The 21,971-nt window shown below is 38.0% G+C and overlaps 1 protein-coding gene across 2 annotated transcripts in view; it reads left to right on the forward strand.

Annotated features, from left to right (window-relative positions):
• Window positions 1-14,481, forward strand: part of Atxn3 (ataxin 3) — a 38,642-nt gene extending 24,161 nt beyond the window's left edge. For both annotated transcript variants that reach the window (XM_047540488.1, XM_047540489.1), the window contains exons 10-11: window positions 5,160-5,269; window positions 9,896-14,481. In XM_047540488.1, coding sequence (XP_047396444.1) covers window positions 5,160-5,269; window positions 9,896-9,990 — 205 coding nt within the window. In that variant the 3' untranslated portion in view covers window positions 9,991-14,481. The remainder of the gene's footprint in view (window positions 1-5,159; window positions 5,270-9,895) is intronic.
• The last annotated feature ends 7,490 nt before the right edge of the window (window positions 14,482-21,971 follow it).

The raw sequence follows: 21,971 nt of genomic DNA on the forward strand, positions 1-21,971 counted from the left end.
TTATCCAGCATCAAATGGTCCAAATAGATATACCTTATAAGAAAACTACAAAATTCATAGTATACCTAAGAAAAGGAAAACATCTCAAGTATAAAAATAAATCCATCTTTTATTTACATTTCACATTTTTTAGACTTTTTTGGATTAAAAATGTGAAACTATCAATTTTACTTCTAATAGTATTGAAGTTAATTTAGTAATGACTAAGTAATTATAACAAGCAAAAACTAGGATTTTTTTTTTAGTAAAAAGATGTTTTGGTCAATCCTGCACCCCTTTTAAAGTGTCCAGGTATTGGTGTGCCTCCTTCCTAATTGGAGGATAGTCTCAATTGTGGGTTAAAGGTGGTTATCGGCTTTAACCTGTTATCTTCTTTCTCCTGGTTAACCTTAAAAATACTGGTGGGAACTTGAAATGTTAGAGAACACTATCATGTAGTCATATGTTGCTGAGTTTAAGAGCTTGGCTAGCATTCAGAACTTTATAAAATAACTCTAAGAACTGACAACTAATATTTGCCTTTCACTAAAATTCCTGATTACTTATCTTGGATGGGTCCTTATCTCTCTAGCTTAGGGCACTTGGCTTGAGGTTCATCAGCCTCTGTTCTTTCTCCCCAGACTGATCCTGGTGCTTGTTTTTTGGTCCCCCCGACCCACCACTGGATATTTGAAACTTCATGATTAGTATAGTAACCACAGTATTTGTGTATAAAGCATACTATGGAATTTCTTTCTTGTGTTTAAAATACTATTGAAAATTTACCTATTACAAATTTATAGTTTAAGATTTGCTAAATATTTTCATAGCCAGGACTTTTTTTTCCAGCAATAATTTCTTAATTACTTGTCATAAAACCCCCAAGCAAAATTCTACTCTGTCAGACATGTCACTGTAAAATCTGCTTTAACTTGTGTGTTAGGCGCATTAGATTAATCAGTGGGTATAAACTGTTTTGTAAACTGTATTCCATAGATATTTGTTAGCATTATTAATGTGTTCTCCAAGTATAGTTTGCAACAATGCAGACTTTCTGTTGCCTAAAGGCAGTGTTTCCCAATAAGGAAGGACACAAATATTTTCATGGACATGGATTGCTGTAACTTTTTTCCTTCCCCTTGGTTGGCAGGGTCAGCTGAGGTTTTATTTTGGAAAAGACAAATGAATTGGTTTTGGGTTGAGAGCATGGGCAACAGTGGGTGTAGTAGACCTCCCCCAGGGAGGTGGGGGTGCTGAGGACCAGGAATGAGCCTCAGGTGGGTGGGTCTCTTGTTCCCTCCCTTCCTTTGTACAATTGTCTCCCCTGTAGGCTCCAGGGCAGCTACAGGAGAGGGGAGGCTGGGAAGGGACTTGGAAAAGACATCAGAGGACTCAATCACTAGCTTCCCATTGTGGGTCTCAGTCTTATCCCCAGCCATGGCTTTGGTACAGCTGAAGGACCTGGAGCCCCAACAGAGGTGAAGCTGGACTGGAAGGAGCTCAGCCCTCCTGAGTTGGTCATCATAAGGAGACTCATGTTCTGTATCCCAGACTGTAGTCAGCTGTCCTTGCCTTCTAGCAGTTTGCAGTAGGTAGTGATCTCAATATCCAGGACCAGTGTGACATTCATAAGCTCCTCTACTTTTACAACTGTCATGTCATGTCTTGCTTGGCCTGCTATAGGGTGGCCTCCAGCTCAGCTAGCTTGGCATTGGCATCCTTAATGACCAGTTCCCTACTTTGTTCAGCATCAGCAATTGCAGCCTCCAGGTATATCCTCTGACCTTTGAAGGCCTCAGTCTCTGCCTGGAGGTGACTCACGTTGAAGTTCATCTCAGAGATCAGCAGATCTTCACTGTGGCCTTGTACTGAGTACAGACCTTGTGATGATTCTGTCCATCTCCAGGGAGTGCTGCTGTTCATGGGCAGCACTGCAGACGTGCATCTCTGGATCTTCTTTTCATATGGCTGCCTAAGGAAGTTGATATCATCAGTCAGCCCTTCCAGATGATACTCTAGCTCTATCTTGTTCCTTGAAGCTTCATCCACGTCCTTGACGAGGACACTGATACTCCATCTCTTCATGCTTTTTGATCTCATTCTCATACTTATTCTTGAAGTCCTGCACCATCCCTGCATGTTGCCGAGCTCTGCCCCCAGCTTCAACTTCTCCAGGCCCACTGACTCCAGCTGCTGCTGAAGATTGTTGATGTAGCACTCAAACACGTTGTCCATGTTGCTATGAGCCATCTTCTGCTGCTACAGGAGGCTCTACTTGGTTTCCAGCATCTTCTGCTCCAGGAACCACATCTTATCAATGAAGAAGGCAAACTTGTTGAGAGTTTTGATCTATTCCTCCTCCTGAATGCACGTAGTCTGGATGTTGGGATCCATCTCCAGTTTGAGGGGCCTCAGCACACTCTAGTACACTGTGATGGTTGTGATGCCCCCCATACCACCAACCTTGCCATAGCCACTGACCAGACCTTTGTCAGTACCCAGTCTCCTCCAGAAGGTGCTGCTGCTGCCCACCTAGGAGAAGCTGGAGGAGTGTACTGGGTACACTCATGTATGTATAAGTGACTGCTGGAGGCCCTGGAGCCAGAGGTGGACTTCTGGGTCACCCTGATGGACAGGGTGGAGGTTGGAATGAAGGCAGGCAGGCTGAAGATGAAATTTGAGAAGTTGAGCAGCTACCTTTAGGTCGTTTGCTGTGACTTTTTTGAGCCATCACTTCAGTGGCATGACATAATTTATCAGAGTTCAATTTAAGAAGCAGAAACCATTAAGTGTATTTATTATAGAAATATTTGATACAGAAATTAGTGGCTTAAAGTCTTAGGAAAAGTGGGAGATGCTGTTCCAGGCCAGGCCTCCAGAGTACCAGAGTTAAACTTGGGGGAATAGCTACAACTACTGCCCTTTTAGGACGATGGCAAATCAGGATATTGAGTTTAAGAACACAGTGTTACAGCTGTTATTCTGGTGTTAGGAAACCAATGCTGCACTTACCTAAAATGTGAAGTGACCACCAAAGTGACAGGCACGAAGCCAAATTCAGGGACTGCATCTCCGTAACTTTGCTCACCAGCAGAGAGCAGCCCAGGTAGCAGGAAGATGGCCGTACCTCATTTCTGCCTTCATAATCTCATGCAAAGGCTTAATTTGTGACCAGAATCCTATCTGTAAAGGAGTCTTATTCATGCAGGTTTTAGCTCAGTGGCCTCTGTAATACTAAAGGCACATTAGAAGGCACAGTGGGAATAGATGTTGAGTTCCGTTTGAACATGTTCCATCTCAGTGTCTTCAAGGCTGAAAGGTGTCAAGATTGAAAGGTAGTCGCTTTTTTCTTTTTTCATAAATTAAAAGAATAACCCCATAAATATGTACAATTATGAATGTCTTTAATATTAATTAAAAAATAAAGGGGCTGGGGATATAGCTCAGTTGGTAGAGTGCTTGCTTCACAAGCACAAGAACCTGGGTTCAATTCCCAGCACCACAAAAATAAATAAATAAATAAAAAGTAGGGTAAAGGTTATCCCTCTGAGTTGCTGACCAAACTATCACTCCCTGACATTCTGACATACATTCTTGAGGGCAAGGGAGAAGACATGGAGAGCCATCTGATGTGCCAGGAATTCCCCGTAAGGTCTGCCTTTCTCATGGTTCAGAATCAGGAGGCACCAGTGGAGGAGACTGTCCACGCCGGCACCATTAGCCACGCACATCGGCGGGTGGTACACCTGTGCTGCGTCAGTGTTCTGCCTCAGGCCAACAGGGAGAAATCGAGTTACCACTGGCTGAATTTTCTTTGTTGCTCACATTTAAAACTCAAGGTTGAGAGGGACTCCGGGCGGAGGGGGGGGCTGGGGGGGGATGTGCCATTCTATTAATAGTGTTGCTGATAGTTTTAAAGTTCTGGTTCCTTTTTAAATATGGCTTTTCAGATTCTCAGTCATTTATAAAATATGACTTTTAATTTTCTGTGTATGTGTTTTTATATACAAAATAATTTCAGATACACGTAAAAGCAAAAAGTGCACAGGGCTCCTTATATCTTCAGTTCCCTCCACCCAGATTTTCTACTTGTTAAGCTTTCTGAACCATTTGGGAATAACATGCAGTATTTCTCATTGACTCTTGATACTTCAATGTATGTTTTCTAAATACAAGGATACACTCCTACATGTTGTTTGTTTGAGAAGGTCTCACTGTGTTGCCCAGCCTGGTCTCAAACTTCTGGCCTCAAGGATCCTCCTTTCTGCCTCAGCTTCCCAAGTAGCTGGGACTAAGGTGTATGCACTGCACTCAGCTTTAGTCCTGTATTTTACATCATAACTGTCATGATTACATTTTTAAAAATATGGATTTTTAAGACATTAGTTTTACTTTAAAAAACACAAGGGAACTTAATGCAATAAACACTACTGAAAGCTTGATAATACATGTTAAATAGTTGTTTTGATGTCTTTAATTCACTGAGTACCTGATGAATGTCTGCTATGTGAAAGACACAGACTTAGCCACTAGAGAAACAGATAAGAAGGACAAGGTTTGTATTCTTGCTAGCTTATATCCTAAAAAAGAAACCAAAGAGAATAATATCAGATGGTGATAAGTTTATGCTGAGAACTAAAATGAAGTAATGAAAATAAACAAACAAAATGAAGTCATGAGGTAGAACACCAGGTGGCTACTTCAGGTGGTGGATCAGGAAAGGCATCTGTGGAGATGTAGAAGCTCAGACCTGAAGGATAAGAAGGGGCTCACCGGGAAAAGATCTGTTAACTCACATGCTAATTTGAGGTGCTTTATTTTCTCAGAGTCACTTTTCAGTGACTTCTAACAATATTAAGGATCTGTAAACCAATGCTCATTTGTGTAAGAATACCAGTGACTCTTATGTATGATAAGTTACTTTGTGGTGAAAATGCCTATCTCTTAATTGATCTGATAAATTCAAATTTTATATCTAGGTTTCCTAGGATGAGTACTTCTATACTATGAATTCTTGTATACTTTTAATTATCAGACTGATTATTCTTGCTGCATTTTGGGGTGTTCATGCCAGTGACTACTTTTGATTTATAGAAGTTTTTCATGTGAAAAGATTTTTCTCCTGCTTTATTTGGGTTTAGATTGTTTTTTTAACACACATTCACTTTTGAATGTTTCAGGCAACAGCAGCAACAACAGCAGAAGCAGCAGCAAGTAGGTCCACCAGGACAGGTTTCACGTCCATGTGAAAGGCCAACCACAAGTTCAGGAGCACTTGGGAGTGATCTAGGTACAGCTCTCTGTTAATCTTCACATTTGTTTCTTGCATGCTCTACTTGATACACAAATTCCGTGACTTTTTAATAACTTTATTTTATTTATTTATTATATATATTTATTTATTATATATAAATATGTATTTATATAAAGTATGTTTTATATATTTATTTATTTTATAATTTTATTCATTTATTTTTATGTGGTGCTGAGACTCAAGCCCAGTGCCTCATGTGCTAGGCAGATGCTCTCCCACCGAGCCACAGCCCCAGCCCTCCATGTGATTTTTGCTTCATATGTTCTTTTTCCTCTTTAGTCCTAATAAAACTGTTAATTGAATTCATAATCTACTAAATTTCCTTGGTCTAAAGAGCAGGCAGATAAAAAATAAATTTAAAAAAAAAGCAGGCAGACTAGAGTTCTCAATGACTATTTGGTTTTAAAATTATAAACATAGTACTTGTAACTTCACAATAATTACTACATTCTCCAGAAACTCCTCAGAGGTAGTGAATATGAATAGATGGAAAAGCAAATACAGTTTAGTACCTAGAAAACTAAAAAAATTAGAGTATAATCCAAAGATCAGCAGGAAGTCTAGAGTTACTCACTAGGCCTTGGTTTAATTGTTCTTTTTTGGGGGGGATTGGGGTACCAGGGATTGAACCCAGGGGCACTTGACCACTGATCCACAACTTCAGCCCTATTTTGTATTTTATTTAGACACAGGGTCTCACTGAATTGCTTAGCACCTCGCTTTTGCTGAGACTGGCTTTGAACTCTCACTCCTCTTGCCTCAGCCTCCTGAGCTGCTGGGATTACAAGTGTGTGCTACAATGCCTGGCTAATAGTTCTTAAACTTTGGTCAAATATGGGTACTAGAAGTAAAGAAGTTGTATCTGACAAAGGATTTGTAAGAACCTCCAAAGAACTCTCAAAGCTATGCAATAAGAAAACAACTCGTGCTGACGATATAGCCCATCACGTAGAGTGCCTGCCTCGCACGCGCACAGCCCAGGTTCGAATCCCCAGCACTATGGGATTGTGGAAAAAACAAACAAACAAATGAAAAGAAAACAACTCAATAAATAGATGAAGCATTTGAAAAAAACATTTCACCAAATAACACAGAGATAGGCAGCACAATGAAAGATGGTCAGCATCACTAGTCACTAGAGAAAGACACATTAAAACCACAGTGAGATACTGTGACATACCTATAAGAATGACTTTGTGAACAAATAAAGCAGACAATACTGAATAGTGACAAGGCTCAGAGAAACTGGGACTCTCATGCTGTTAGTGGGAATGTAAAGTGGTACAGAAGCTTTGGAAAACAGCATGGTGTTTTTTATAGACTTAAATGTATACTTAACCATGTGACCCAGGAGTTTTAACGCCTAGTTATGTAATCAAAAGAAAGAAAACTTACACAAAATCTTGCATGTGGATGTGTACAGCAGTTGTATTCATTGTGGCCCTAAATTGGAAGCTGCCTCCATGGTGGCCTTCATGTGGAGAATGGGTGGTCACATGGGTGCATTCAAAGAATCCAAGACTGAAAGGAACAAACGTGTGTTTTCCTGTTCCTCCTGCTATGTGAAATGAAGAACCCTGGATACTTGTATGAAGTAAACAACCTGAAATGCAGAGAGAAGACAGTGTGGCTAGGCCCCCAGGACCAGAGGAGTGACATGGCCATGAATGGCCTGGATTTTCTTTTTTGCTTCAGATATCCTGGACTTGGTATGGAGAAGCCACAGGCACCGGCTGAGAGAAAAGCCCCCCAGAAAGCAGCTCTCTGTAGTCAAAAGAGGCTGCTTAACCAGACAGAACAATAGAAATTATCTCTTTAGCCGGGCATGATGGTGCATGCCTGTAATCCAATGACTCGGGAGGCTGAGGCAGAAGGAACACAAGTGCAAAGCAAGCCTCAGCAAGTTAGCGAGACCCTAAACTGTCTCAACTTTTTTTTTTTTTTTTTTAGTTGTAGACAGACACATATCTTTATTTCTTTGTTTTTATGTGGTATTGAGATTTGAACCCAGTGCCTCACACATGCCAGGCAAACACTCTACCACTGAGCCACAATGCTAGCTCGTCTCAGATTTTCAAACAAAGGACTGGGTATGTGGTTCCGTGGTTCAGCACCCCTAGGTTCATTTCCTGGTACCAGATGAGATGAGAGGAGATCACCTGTTCTGGGCGACACAGAGAAAACAGACTGGAAAAACTGAACAGAGCTTAGAGATATGTAGCACTGTAGCAAAAGACCTAACATTTGTGTCATGGCTCTCTCCAAAGGAGAGAAAGAGGGTGGAGGTGAAGATTTTGTAGAATTGATGATTGAAAAATTCCAAGATTTGACAGAAGTCAGAATCCTACAGATTGAAGAAGCTGAATGAAATTTACATAAGCTAAACCCAAAAAATTTACACCAAGACTTACCAAAATTGGTCTTATGAAAACCAAAGACCCAAACCTTGAAACCAGTAACTTTTTTTTTTTTTGCAGTGCTGGGGGTTGAATCCAGGGCCTTGTGCTTGTGAAGCAAGCACTCTACCAACTGAGCTATATCCCCAGCCATAGAAATAACTTTTTCTACAGCAATTTGAATGACAGATTTTTCATGAGAAATCATAGAGGCTGGAGAGAAGTACATTCTTCAAGTACTGAAAGAAAACTAAACACAAATTATATAGCCAGGGAAATGTCCTTCAGGAATAAAGGGGAAGTGAAGATATTTTTGCCTCCAGCAGGCCTATCAAGCTCTCAAAACAGAGAAGAAGTAATAAAGGAGTTTCAGGAAGGAAGAACAATAGAGTATGGTACACACAATAGACTTTCTTCTTTTGAATTTTCTAAATTATGCTTGATGGTTGAAGCAAGAATTATAATTGATTTTCAGTGTATATAGAGAAAATATTGAAGGCAATTATGTGACAAATGAGGGGGAGGGTCAAGGGATGGAAAGGGAAGTAAACTTTCTACATTTTCTTTTAACTTTGGAAAACAATTTGGCCATTTTTTGAAACACTGAATATATACTGACATATGACCCAACATTTACATTCCTGAGCATTAATACCAGAGAAATGAAAATGTATGTCCAAACAAAAGCCTGCACACAAATGCTCATAGCAACTTTGTCATAATATAAACTGGAAATAACCAACATGTCCTACATGGGTGAATGGTTAAACATAGTATATCTATACCAAGGAATACTACTCCCAGGGTTAAAAAGAAACTGACTCCAATACACGCAGCAACTTAGATAGATCCTCAGGAGCTTTGTTCTGAGTACAAAAAAATTCTACAAAGGTCTCAAATTGTTTGATTGCATTTGTGTAACAGTCTAAAAATCACAAAATGTATGGACATAGAGAACAAATTGTTGCCAGCAGTTAGGGAGGGGGTAGAAAAGGGGTAGGGTGACGACAAAGCATTAGCAGGAAGATCTTGTGGTACTAGAGTGGTGCCATGTCTTTTGGTTGGTTGTTTTTGCAGTGCTAGAATCAAGCCTAGGGCATGCATGGCAAGTGCTCTTCCATGGGTTCTACCCTGGGCCCTACCCATTGTTAAGGTGGTGCATTCACATATGTAATAAAATGTCTTATAGACCTACACACATTGCACTAATATCAGTATCTGGATTGGGCTTTTTTTTTTTTTTTTTTTTTTTTTGGTACCCAGGATTAAACCCAGGGGCATTTAACATTAACACTGAGCCATCTCAGCCCTTTAAAAAATTTTTTAAATTTTGATATGGGGTCTCACTAAGTTATTGAGGGGCTCAACAAGTTGCTGAGGTTGACTTTGAACTTGCAATCCTTCTGCCTCAGCCTCCTAAGCTGTTGGGATTACAGGCATATACTACCAAACCTGGCTGAACTTTAGTTCTATAAAATTTAACTTAAATGAAGTTGGGCTGAAGGTACATGATAACGCTGTAATTTTGAAACTTTGTGTGAATTGACAATTATTTCAAAATTAAAAGTTTTTCTAGAAAGTATGAATTGTTGATACATATAATAAATCTCAAATGCATTACGCTAAGTGAAAAAAGAGCCATGTTCAAAAGGCTACATATTTACTGTATAATCCTATTCATACGACATGGAGGAAATGACAAGATTAAACAACAAAGAACTTATCAATGGTTGCCTGAGATTAGGGACTGGAGATTAACCACCAAGAGGGGACACTAAGGAATTTTTGCAGGCAGTGAAACAGGTGTGTATCTTGAGGTGGTGTTGGTTGAACAACTCCATGCATCTATCAAAGATTTAAAACTGCTAGACCTGATGGTACACACCTGTAATCCTAGTAACTCAGGAGGCTGAGGCAAGAGGAAGTCTTCCTCAGCAACTTAGCAAGACCCTGTTTGAAATAAAAAGTTTTTAAAAGGCGAGGGCTGGAGGTATAGCTAGCTCAGTGGTAGAGCACCCATGGGTTAAATCCCCTGTACTACCAAGAAAAAAAAAACATATATATAACTCAGAAAAGGTGACTTTACTTTATTTGAATTAAAAAGTCAAAAAAGGAAGAGGAAACTAGTGTTTAAACAGAAGTACATCTTTTGATGACTGAGAATTTTCTAGAAATTTTTAAGAACTGTGTGTTTATTTCCCAACAGGTGATTCCATGAGTGAAGAAGACATGCTTCAGGCAGCTGTGACCATGTCCTTAGAAACTGTTAAAAATAATTTGAAAACAGAAGGAAAAAAATAATACCTTTTAAAAAAATCATCTAGATATTCACACTTTCCAACCTTGTCCTGTGTGATTACAGCATAAGGTCCATTTTGGTAATGTGTCAAAGAACAATGTTCATCAAAGGAAATAAGACCCTTGGGTGATTTGCAAACACAATGAGGAGAAGGTGAAAATATGCATCAGTTGAAGCACTAAATAATGATCCTCCAAAGACTAGCCAAAAAGGTAGACAGCAATTAAAGAATTTTAAAATGGTTTCTAAATGTTTCTTTTTCTTTTTGTGTGCAATATCTAACATATCTAAAATTAGTATATTTTTCTTGACTCTTTTTGCAGACCAAACTAACTTGCTCTTCCACTTAACTTGTTCCATTTGGTTCCGTTCTCTCTCTGTTGGGTTGTGAGTAATTTGGCTCACTTTCATCACCTAATAACTGCTTGTATTTCTCATTAACCAAATTAGCCTTTCAGGAAAATGTCTGTCTGCCTCAACGATAGTCTTAGTTCCAGAAGGATAAACCTTTCTCCACCACCTAATTGTGTTGTGCACTTGGTAGTTTTCTCCTGTTGTTTTCTCTGATCACAATTTTTTTGCTAGCTAGACTTCATTGTTTTCCTACAGCTCTTTTGAGAGATGGTAATCTTTTCTGAGGTTTTGCTTTTTAAGCTCTCTACGATGGGATCATTATTTTATGACTTTGGTGCATTCCTAAATTCTGAAATCAGCTCTGCACAGTATTTGAGAATAAATGAGCATTTTTTTAAAATGTGTGAGCACATGCTTTCTCAGATGCTTTATCAATGTCTTTTCAATTATGTCAGAACTTCTACAGCTTTGTTGTAATTCCTTTCTCCTGAGCCTTATTTCCTTTCTTCTCCAATTGGGGAATGTCGAAAAGCATGGTGTGCAAGCACATTTCCTTCTGTCATAAGGCTTAACATATGTACCCACCATGAATGTATGGTAGATAAAATCTGGCCTTCAATTTTAGTAGTAGTTTCATTTTATTTTTTCTTTCGTGATGGAGCCTTGTGTTGTATTTACAATTGAATCATGGAATGTAGACGTCTGCTTCACATTTTTTAGAAGGTATAGCTTGCCAGAGATGGTAATATGGAACATGAAATAGTTTACTAATGAAAATATATTTAAATTTATACTGTGATATGACACTTGCATAATGTTTAAATAGCTTAAGCGTTATTGAAGTCACAGTACTCAATGAGTCTGTAAATTAGAAAGTTCTTAGTTTTGATAAACATTGGGATGCACAGAGATTTTCTTGCTGGATCAATATAGTGATGTGATTTTGGTGAAAATTACCCATGTCTCACCTGGTGCAATGGCACAAGCCTGTAATTCCAGCAACTCGGGAGACTGAGGCAGGAGTATCACAAGTTCAAGATCAGTCTTGTCAATGTAGCAAGACCCTGTCTCAAAATAAAAAATTAAAAGGGCTGAGGATGTGGCTCAGTGGTAGAGTGCTCCTGGGGTCAGTCCCCAGGGCCCCAAAATAAAAAGAAAACCATGTCTCTTAATGGGCGTCTGTTATTTGCTCCCTGCCCCTCACTTCCCACTCCTTTTTTGAAGCCCTTAAAAATGTTGCATTGTTCATAAACTAAACTTGAAGAAATTTCAGCTGACAACTTAAGAAACGTCAAGTATGGCGTGTTGCCACTGGTTTGTGGCTGCACACATTTTATCAGGGAATGCTTTTTGAGCTAGGATTATTGCTAACTAAAAGAGATGAAAAATATCTTTTATTTATGATTATGAAATAGCTTTTTCTTAGGACAGATTTTTTAAGTCACTATTTTGTGCCAATTAAAGTTTTCCAAAGTTTCCCTCACACAATTTTAAAGTTTTATTTTAAAATCTGAAGTTTTAACTATTGAAAATGTTGCAGAATTATAAAACTTCAGAAATGCAAGGGATGTTGGAGTATAAGACTACTCCCTCAAAATGTACAAAGCTAAATAAACATTTTAAGACCAAACATTTATGTAATTATCCCCAGTGTTCTAGCCATATTTTCCATGGATATTTGGCCTTAACCTTTTCTCTTTGGAAAGTTGCATAAACTTTTCACACAGTGAATTGATGAGCTACTTAAAAGTAGAAAACCAACATGAATTTAAAGTTTCAACTTTATAGAGTTTACAAAGTTTATACATTAAGAAGCCTTAGTTAAAGCACTTAAGAAAATACGGCATTTTGACCTTTATTTGTTAGGGACTTTAAAACAGCAGAGCCCACACTGGATGCATTTGTGTGGTTTCTTGTGAAGTTGTCATATTTGGGAGGCAGATCCAGAATCACCTATGAATTGCCATCTTGTTTGGATTATCCTAAATTTATCTGAATGTTTAGATTTTATCTTAATCGATGAGCCAGTATGAAAATATGCCAGTGCTTATAACAATAGCATCAAAAAATTTGTTATGGAACTGCCATTTACAGTAAGCCACCTGCAAGGAAGTCAGGAACAAGCAAATTCATAATCACTAACCTGCTGAGAACTTTATAAAGATTTCCATTCTGTTTTATCAATTGGGAACACCTTAATGTTTAATATTTAAACTATTAGTATCATTTTTCTAATGTATAATTTGTATTACCAAGATAAAATATGTATAGTGGTGATGCTAGCATTTTAAGTAAAATTTGAGCAAACTTTGGAAATACCACTCTCATATTTTCAGGTGTTGAGGGTTTACTAAGGAATTACCTGTTTTAAGAATTCAGAGTAGTTAACCTCTGATCCAAAACCATCAATATACTTTTTATAGTAAATAACATACAAATATTCAGGAATATAAATTGTCTGGAATCGGTCGCTGCAGGTGAACTCTAAATTCTAAGATCTTGGCCAAATTATTTACAATTCACAGAAGGTTTAAGAGGTGCTCTTTTTTTTCTTTAAAACTTGATTTTCTTAATTGAGGTTTTATTCATGATGCCAAAGTTAATGAAGAAGAAAGCTGAGAACTAGTTGACTTTTATTATAAGCAAAACTACCAGTAGTTATGTTTTATCTAATAGCAAGTTGAATAAAATAAATTTTATTCCAGTCAGAGCCTAAATCACATTTTCAATGTCTACATGTTTGATAGTATTTTTTAAATCATGCTAGTGCCAAGAGTTACTAAATTCTTAAAACTGGTCATTGGACCTGTGCAAATTCAAATATTGATTCAGTGCATAATCAAAATATGGTAATTTAAAAATCTTAAGTTGAAAATTTTGGTCTTTTAAGTTATTAGGATGATTCCCAGCTAGGGATGTGGCTGAGTGGTGGAGGGATTGCCTAGGATGTGTAGGGCTCTGGGTTCAATCCCTACCACCTTAAAAAAAAAAAAAAAAGTAGGCAGATTCCATAATTAATATTGAGACCTCCTATTAAAATGTTGTCTGTGGAGGTGAGTAAAGCTCAGAGGTAGAGCCCTTGCATGGCACCCTCAAAGCCCAGGTTCCACCCCCAACCCCAAAAAATCCATTGTATCTTTAATTAGAAAGGCTTTAGTGTTTTCAAAGTGAATTGTTTGTTGTCTCAGAGTTCTAGCAAGTATTAGAGAATGGGATATATGTAACACTAATTAGGAAAAAAATCAACTAATCATTTCAGCAGTGTAAATAATTTTTCGTTTTTTTCCTATTCAAAATAAAATCTTTTCTTCATTCCTAGTTCCTTTATAACCTCCTTTTGTTAAAGAAATGAACTGACTTTTGTATTTTTTAAAGTCTTATTCGTAATAAAAACTTTTGTTCTTTCATGAATAAAAAGATTATTGGTGTGGTTAGTTCCTGAATTTTGATTCTTTTAAAAATATTTCTGCTATTTTTATTTTTTTCCAAAATGATCTAGCATTTTAAGTATTAATGCTAATAATATAACTTCTAAATTTATGGTAATTGGTATGTTTAATAAGTGTATAAATACATTTTAAGACTGGATTCATAGACAAAGAAAGTGGGAAGCAGGAAGCATTAGTGATATGTGTGTAAAAATTCCTGATTTGCTTAGGCATCTTTCAGTTTCTTGCATATTAAAGTTGAATGTTTCCCAGAATATTTTTAATGCTTTTTTTTTTTTTTTTTTTTGAAAGAAGAATACATATTTGAAATGTGGTTACCTAATTTCTACAACACTGGACTACTATGAATAAATTTTTAAAAATTACTGTTCTGTATAAATGAAGTATTTGAACTTCAAGTAGTATAAAAAAACATGTGAAATAAAAGGCATTGTCTTTTTTTGGCCATGATACAAATGCACTGTGGCAGTGCTGTTTGCTCAGGACCCAACTCTGCAGCCTCCTTTGTGTGTGCCTCTCTCTTGGAGAGTTGTCTGCCGTTACTCCACACACAGGCCTTCCTCTGGTCCTTCCAAGCCGGGCTTCCAAAGCACTGTTGAACGCTGAGGATTCTATTGTTGATGTGGATATTCGATGAGTTGTATTTTAAATATCAAAGATTATTAAATAAAGAGAATGTTTGCTTTTTTATTTCTTTCTCTGTGTTTATTTCAAATTCATAGGCTTGGCTATTCAGAGTGTGGTGGGAGGGCTGGGGACATAGCTCAGTTGGTAGAGTGCTTGTCTTGCATGCACAAGGCCCTGGGTTCAATCCCCAGCACAAAACAAAACAAACAGTGTGGTGGGAGGGCCGGTAGCATCTGTTTCACCTGAGAGCTTTTCTGAAATGCAGTTTCAGACCACACTCAGATCTGAATCAGAACTGAGCATTGGAAAGCTCCACAAGTGCTCTGTTCTTGCCCTGCTCCAGTGATGGATGAAGCAGACCAGGGAGCCCACTGATGTTCCTGCCAAAGGATCCCTTGTTACCTGATCTAATCTTTTCCAAAAGAAGCTAAGAAGTCCACATTTTTACTTACTTAAAATATGATTTTTAAATGTTTGTGTAACTGTTCTTTAGCCCTGACAAAGGGCATTGGTAATTTTTTAATTTTCTTTCTTTCTTTTTTATGCTGGGGATTAAATCCAGGGCCTCATGCATGCGAGTGCTCTGCCACTCAGATACATCCCTAGCCCCTGAGTAACCTTTTTTTTTTTTTTTTTTTTTTGGTACCAGGGATTGAACTTGGGGACATTTCGACCATTGAGCCACATCCCCAGCCCTATTTTGTACTTTATTTAGAGACAGGGTCTCAATAATTTCTTAGTGCTATTTTTCTTCATCTTACTGAACTCCATACTGGAATCCAAACATACGAACAGCTATGGGCCACACAACAATGTTTCATTCAATGAAGGACACCGTTTTTTCATTCTTTTTTATTATTGTGGTAAAATACACATTACAAAATTTAGCATCTTAATTATTTTTAAGAGTACATTTCAGTGGTAAACACACTCAGAGGACATGCACCCATCACCATCCGTCCCTCCACCAGAACTGTCTTCCTCTTGAAAAACTGAAACTACCATGACACTACTATGGAGTATAATCCCTACGACTTCCTCCACACAACTCCCTCTGCCCTCCCCCAGCCCTTGACAACCACATTCCATTTTGTTTATGACTACTGTAAGTGCCTCATATAAATGGAATCATGCGGTATTGGTCTTTGTGTACAGAGCTTATTTCACTTAGCACAATATCCTCAAGATTGAATCATTTTGCAGCATAGCAGAATTTCATTTAAAATTTTTTTGGTGTTAATTAGTTATACATGACAGTAGAATGTACTTTGATACATCATATATAATGGAGTATAATTTCTCATTTTTCTGGTTTCACATGATATGTAGAATACCACTGGTCATATAGTTATATATGTACATGGGATAATGTCTGATTCATTCTACTATCCTTCCTACCCCCATGCTCCCTCCCTTCATTCCCCCCCACCTCCTAATCTAAAGTAACTATTCTTCCATATCACCCCCCATTGTGAATTAATATCTGCATATCAGAGAAAACTTTTGGTTTTTGTTTTCTGGGAATTGGCTTATTTCACTTAGCATGATATTCTCTAGCTCCATCCATGTACCTGCAAATGCCATAATTTCATTCTTTAAGACTAAGTAATATTCATTGTGTATATATATCCCACATTTTTTTATCCATTAACTGTAGAGAGACACCTAGATTGGTTCCATCATTTAGCTATTGTGAATTAAGCTGTTATATTGATGTGGCTGTGTCACTGTAGTATGCTGATTTTAACTCCTTTGGGTATAAACTGAGGAGTGGGATAGCTGAGTCAAATGGCGGTTCCATTCCAAGTTCTCTGAGCAATCTCCATACTGCTTTCCAAAGTGGTTGCACTAATCTGCAGTACCACCAACAATGTATGAGTGTACCTTTCCCCCCACATCCTTGCCAACACATTATTGCTTGTATTCTTGATAACTGCCATTCTGACTGTGGTGAGATGAAATGTTAGAGCAGTTTTGATTTGCATTTCTCTAATTGTAAGAGATTATGAACATTTTTTCATGTTTATTGATCAACTGCATTTCTTCTTCTGTGAAGTGTTTGTTCAGTTTCTTAGCCCATTTATTGATTGGGTTATTTGGGGGTTGTTTTTGTTGTTTTTTGAGTTCTTTACAGATCCTGGAGATTAGTGTGTGTGGTAAAGATTTTTTCCCATTCTATAGACTCACTTTGTTGTTTCCTTTGCTGAGAAGCAGCTTTTTAGTTTGAATCCATCCCATTTATTGAGTCTTAATTTTACTTCTTGTGCTTTAGGAATCTTGTTAAGGAAGTCAGGTCCTAAGCCGACATGATGAAGATTTGGGCCTGCATTTTCTTCTACTAGGTGTAGGGTCTCTGTTCTAGTGCCTAAGTCTTTGATCCACTTTGAGTTGAATTTCACGCAGGGTGAGAGATAGGGGTTTAATTTCATTTTGTTTCATGTGGATTTCCAATTTTCCTAGCACCATTTATTGAATAGACCATCTTCTGCAGTGAATGTTTTTGGCGACTTTGTCTAGTATGAGATAACTATTCATGTGGGTTTGTCTCTGTGTCTTCTGGTCTACCTGTCATTCTTTTTTTTAAGACTGAATAGTATTCCATTGTATACATATACCACATTTTATTAATCTCTCATCTGTTCAAGAAAGCCAATAGCTTTTTTTTTTTCCAATAGCTTTTCTACATAGCAGCTATAACCTACTAGAAAATAAGATAGAAAACTCCCAAGCCCAATATTGTCTAACTCTTGGAGCACCACAGAGGTAGTAAGTTCCAAGCTGAGCAGAACTGAATCGCCCTTGCTCAGTCTGAGCCACATGTTATCAGAAGAGCCTCAAGCAACACTGCTTGTGCCTAGAGTCCTACTGAGTGTCTTAGAAAATAATTATCAGGTTCACCCCTCTGAACTAGAGCCAAATGCCAGGAAGGAGCAGATCCTATGCCATCTCCACTGCTTTCCTGCATTCTCAAAATGACTGATGTTCTTCAAAAGCTATTTCTGTTCTGTACAGGGACAGCTCTGTTTCCAACACTGAACCCCCTTTTATCTTCTCAGACCCAAAGCAGATTTAGCGTTGAATCATCACCTCTGTCTTCCAGTTAATTGTAGAGGATTAATACTGTAGATTCCATTTATATGAGGTCCCTGGAGTAGTCAAATTCCCAGAGACAAAGTAGAATAATGACTGACAAAGGCTGGGTAGAGGGGGTAATTGGAAGTTATTATTTAACAAGTACAGAGTTTCAGTTTTGAAAGGTGAATTCAAGTTTAAAGACAGATGGTGGTGATGGTTACACAAGAAATGTCCAAGTACTTAATGCCACTGAACTATACACTTAAAAATGGTTAAAGTAGTAAATTTTGTGTTATGCATATTTTATCATAATATAGAGGATCAATCACTGGATTTGTTTCATTTCAAAATCCTACCTACACAAAAGAAAAATACCCCAAAATACAGAGAGACCAGGAAAGGAGATGTACTCACTGTATAGTAATGGAAAAGCCAGCTACAACAGAGACTTTACAAAACTCCTTTTTTCTCCCATCTTTGAGAAATGTAGAGATTGTTAGTTCATGGACGATACAGCACCAGAGTCAGGAACCTGCTCCTTCTGTATTATTGCTTTATGTACATAACTCCATGGCTATAGTCAACCCAGGGACCCAAGTTACTGCTGCATTCCAGCAGTAAAAAAGAAAAATATAGTGGAGAAAGGCCATGTGTCCTTTTCTCTAGAGAAGCTGCACCCACCACTTCCACATATTTTACATTGGCCAGAACTTAATTACATGGCCACTCCTGGCTACAAAGTGGTTGTTTTTCTGAGTGGCCATGCAACTTAGCTTGGGTACCCTAGATGCAGATCCTGAAATGAAAATGATTTTTTAGAAAGTGTCCTTTTTAAAAAATGGGGATATAGCTTGGTTGGTAGAGTGTGTCTCGTAAGCACAAGGCCCTGGGTTCAATCTCCAGCACCATAAATAAATAAATAAATAAATAAATAAAATTAAAAAAGAAAAGTGTCCTGAGGAAGAAATGGAAAGGGTATAGGAGGAAAACAGACAAAGGAAGCAAAGCAAAGCAAAGCAAAGCAAAGCAAAGCAAAGGAATACTCTTAAGCAAAAACTCCATCCTGAAGACAGGCCTGGAGGCAGTATATTCACATCTCAGTCAGATCTGAAGGTGCTGCATCATTTCATGCTCCCACTGATCAAGACTGGGTTTCAGTTCTCCAAGCACATGAGCAGTACAGGCTCTGGCAAACCTGAAGGCAGTCCTCTGATAATCAGACACAGGTAAGGGCCGGTATGCAGGGATATGGTAAAATGAGGCGATACAAGAGGGGCACTTCCATCTTCTCCTACATCAGGCATTCAGGTAAAAAGCAGGGGTTCAGTTACCATGAAAGAAGGGCAGAACAGACTTTGGGGAACAATTAGTAGTAACTTCCACATGAGACAACAGAAGAAAGACTGTTAAGTTTTTGGAAGATGAAAAGTTGATGCAAAATGAGCAGAACCAAGTCAAATGCTAAGTGTTAAAAAGAAGTATGCCCAGTGGTACACAGGCAATGAAAGCAACCAGATCTTGGAAGGTGAGGGTGACATGCAGATTAAAATCAGGTGGTTGGGTTAAAAGTCACTGAAGGAGGCTTGGGAATATAGCTCAGTTGGTAGAGTGCTTGCCTTACATGCATCAAAGGCCCTGGTTCGATCCCCACAAATAAAAGTTTCACTGAAAGATATACCAGAACCTTAGAGAGGAGGCATTCATCAATAAATAACATTTTAAATAACTTACAGAACTAAAAGACATGGTTTTTGAAAGGGCTCATTCAGTGACTAGCAGTGAATGAAACAAAAATAAACCCACATTAAAGCACATTAAACCCACATAATTAGTTTCAGAATATTAGAGAGAGAAGAACTGACAAGCTTCAAGAAAGGAAAACAAGGTGAGAAAATAATCAGAGGAGTTTAGAGCAGGAAAACACAGCTCTAGGTAAAGAGGACTGCATAGAAGCCAACTGCTAGAATTCTTGATGTTCTGTTGAAGCACCAGAATTAGAAATATGTTTTCCAATTCTGCTAGTAAGTTTCACTAACAGTGAATTTAGTGAATCTGTAGTAACAGAAAATTGGGCAAATCAAGGAAATGTAATCTTAGTACACCACCTGGCTCAGCAGCAGTGAACAAGATTTATATAAGGTAACATTGATTAGTAATAGCCAATAAATATGATATTACTGTATTGGGTGCTCAGAAGGAAGGCAAATAGAGGCATGGCATAAGGACTAAATCTTCTATTTTTCATAATGAAAAGTTGGTTATGGGGCTGGAGTTGTGGCTCAGTGGTAGAGCATTTGCCTAGCATGTGGGAGGCACTGGGTTCAATTCTGAGCACTGCATATAAATAAATAAAGGTTCATCAACAACTAATTAAAAAAATTTTTTTAAAGTTGGTTATGTTCAAAATTAATGAGCTAATGGCAATCCTAAGCATAATAGAGATGTCAGACTAATAATGTGAAGCCCATGTTAAAGATGGATTTTTGCTTTACATTTGCATAAATACCCATTTTGATGACTAAGAACAAAGGAGCTGCTTTCATTAGAAGAGTACTGATAATACCAATACCTGAGAAACAGAAACCAGCTGATAATTTTTTAAAATATTTTTCTGATTTTTTTCTTTTTGTTTCTATCCACTGAGGTTTAAAAAAAAAATCCTAGGTTCAAAATTTCAGCTGAGAAGTCTACATCACCTGGAGCTCCTGAGGTCTGAGGGCTATGTCTGATGTGATGTGTTCCACTGTGCTGGGCTGGTCTTTCTAATCACTGAATGATGATGAAGAACACCTGTATTAACACAGGGACATTGGGCAGGAAAAAGTATCTTTAGCTCAAATATTTTCAAACTTGTATATATTTTAACTTTTTATTATAAAAAATTTCAAACATGCAGAAGTGACTAATATAATGAACCTCCATGTACTACTCATCATTCTACTTCAATAATGATCCATTTCTGACAATTCTTGTTTCACATACCCTTCCCCCCATTATTTGGAGTACACTGAAGACATCATAATTTGTCATTTATCAGGATAATACTTCATCTCTTAGGTCACAATTCCTCTTACCAAAAAAAAAAAAAAAAAAAAAAATCCCACTTAAGGAACTTTTAGGAAATAACTTTTGTGTTAATTACGAAATAAACCATGTAAAGACATATATTTGGGTTTGCTTTTGTCATTAATTGCAGTATTTTTCTGCCATAACATGAATTTATGAAGCTGCAACTCCAGAGAATTTATACCTATAGGAAAAATGAACAATTACAATAGCTAAACTTTTCACTGTCATACAGGAGCCCTGTTAGGTCTCAAGTTCATGTCACTCCCCATTCCACTGAGTAAAAAGCCAGACTCCTCATAATGGCCAACCAGGCCCTCCATGATTACCTGCTTCACATGGTTCTTTCTGGGTCCTCACTGCTTCCAACCCTTCCCAGGTCCGTTCTACTCTAGCCCTGCTTGCCTTCTTGTGAATTCTCAAACCTGGCAGGTGTTTCCTTACCTCAAGGGCAGTTTTATCAGTTGTCTCTTTCACTTGGTCTACCTTCTGGGATATTCCTTATGTCTCATTCCCTCTCCCCGAGCACCTCCCCGAGCACCTCCCCGCATTGAACCCAGGGCCTCATTCATGTTAGGCAAGATGCGCAAGAGATCTACTACTGAGTTACATCCCTGGCCCTGTCTCACTTTTATTCCCTTTAAATATCTTTTCAAAGATCACCTTACCAGGGAGGCCTTCCCTGACCATCCTTTGTAACATTTCGAGAACCCCTCTTCCCTATCATCCCTGCCCTGTTTTACACTCCACCCCCACACCTATCTTACATTCATTACATTTTGCTTTTTATCAGTGTCTTCCCAGCAGGATACAAGCTTTATGAGACCAAGGACTCTGTTCTTTTCTCCTACTTTATCTCCAGTGCTGCCAATAATGGTAAATACATTAATAACTTGCTATTAACTGTATGTCACGTTTTCAAAACTTTGCAAACATTTAAATAGAATTCACTCTGTATTGGGCACTGATCCAAGCTCTAAAAGCAGTATCTCAAACCCAGTATGCACTATTGTTACCATTCTCCATTTTACAAATGAGGAACTGATGCACAGAGGGGTTAAGAAACCTATCCAAGATCATACTGCTAATAAGAGACAGGCAATTGGGCAGTGAAGTCTGTACAACTAACCCCTGGGCTATGATGTCTTTCACAAAAATTCATGGAAAATATTTAATAAGCACTTCCAGAATGAGATGCATATTTCTTTTAAAAGCATTCACATTTTAGGACGAGCTACTATTGCCAGGTGCCATCAGATTCCAAATACTGAAGTATTCCCAATTATTCATGCATAAATTCAGTGCAATCTGTGGTAGCCCCTCCTAGGAATAAAAAGACAATGACACTCGTGTGTTTAGTACTGTGCTTAAAAGAACTGTAGGCCTATCAGGTCTTTTTTTTTTTTTTTTCA

This window comes from Sciurus carolinensis, chromosome 2 (assembly GCF_902686445.1).
Source record: "Sciurus carolinensis chromosome 2, mSciCar1.2, whole genome shotgun sequence".
NCBI lineage: Eukaryota > Metazoa > Chordata > Mammalia > Rodentia > Sciuridae > Sciurus > Sciurus carolinensis.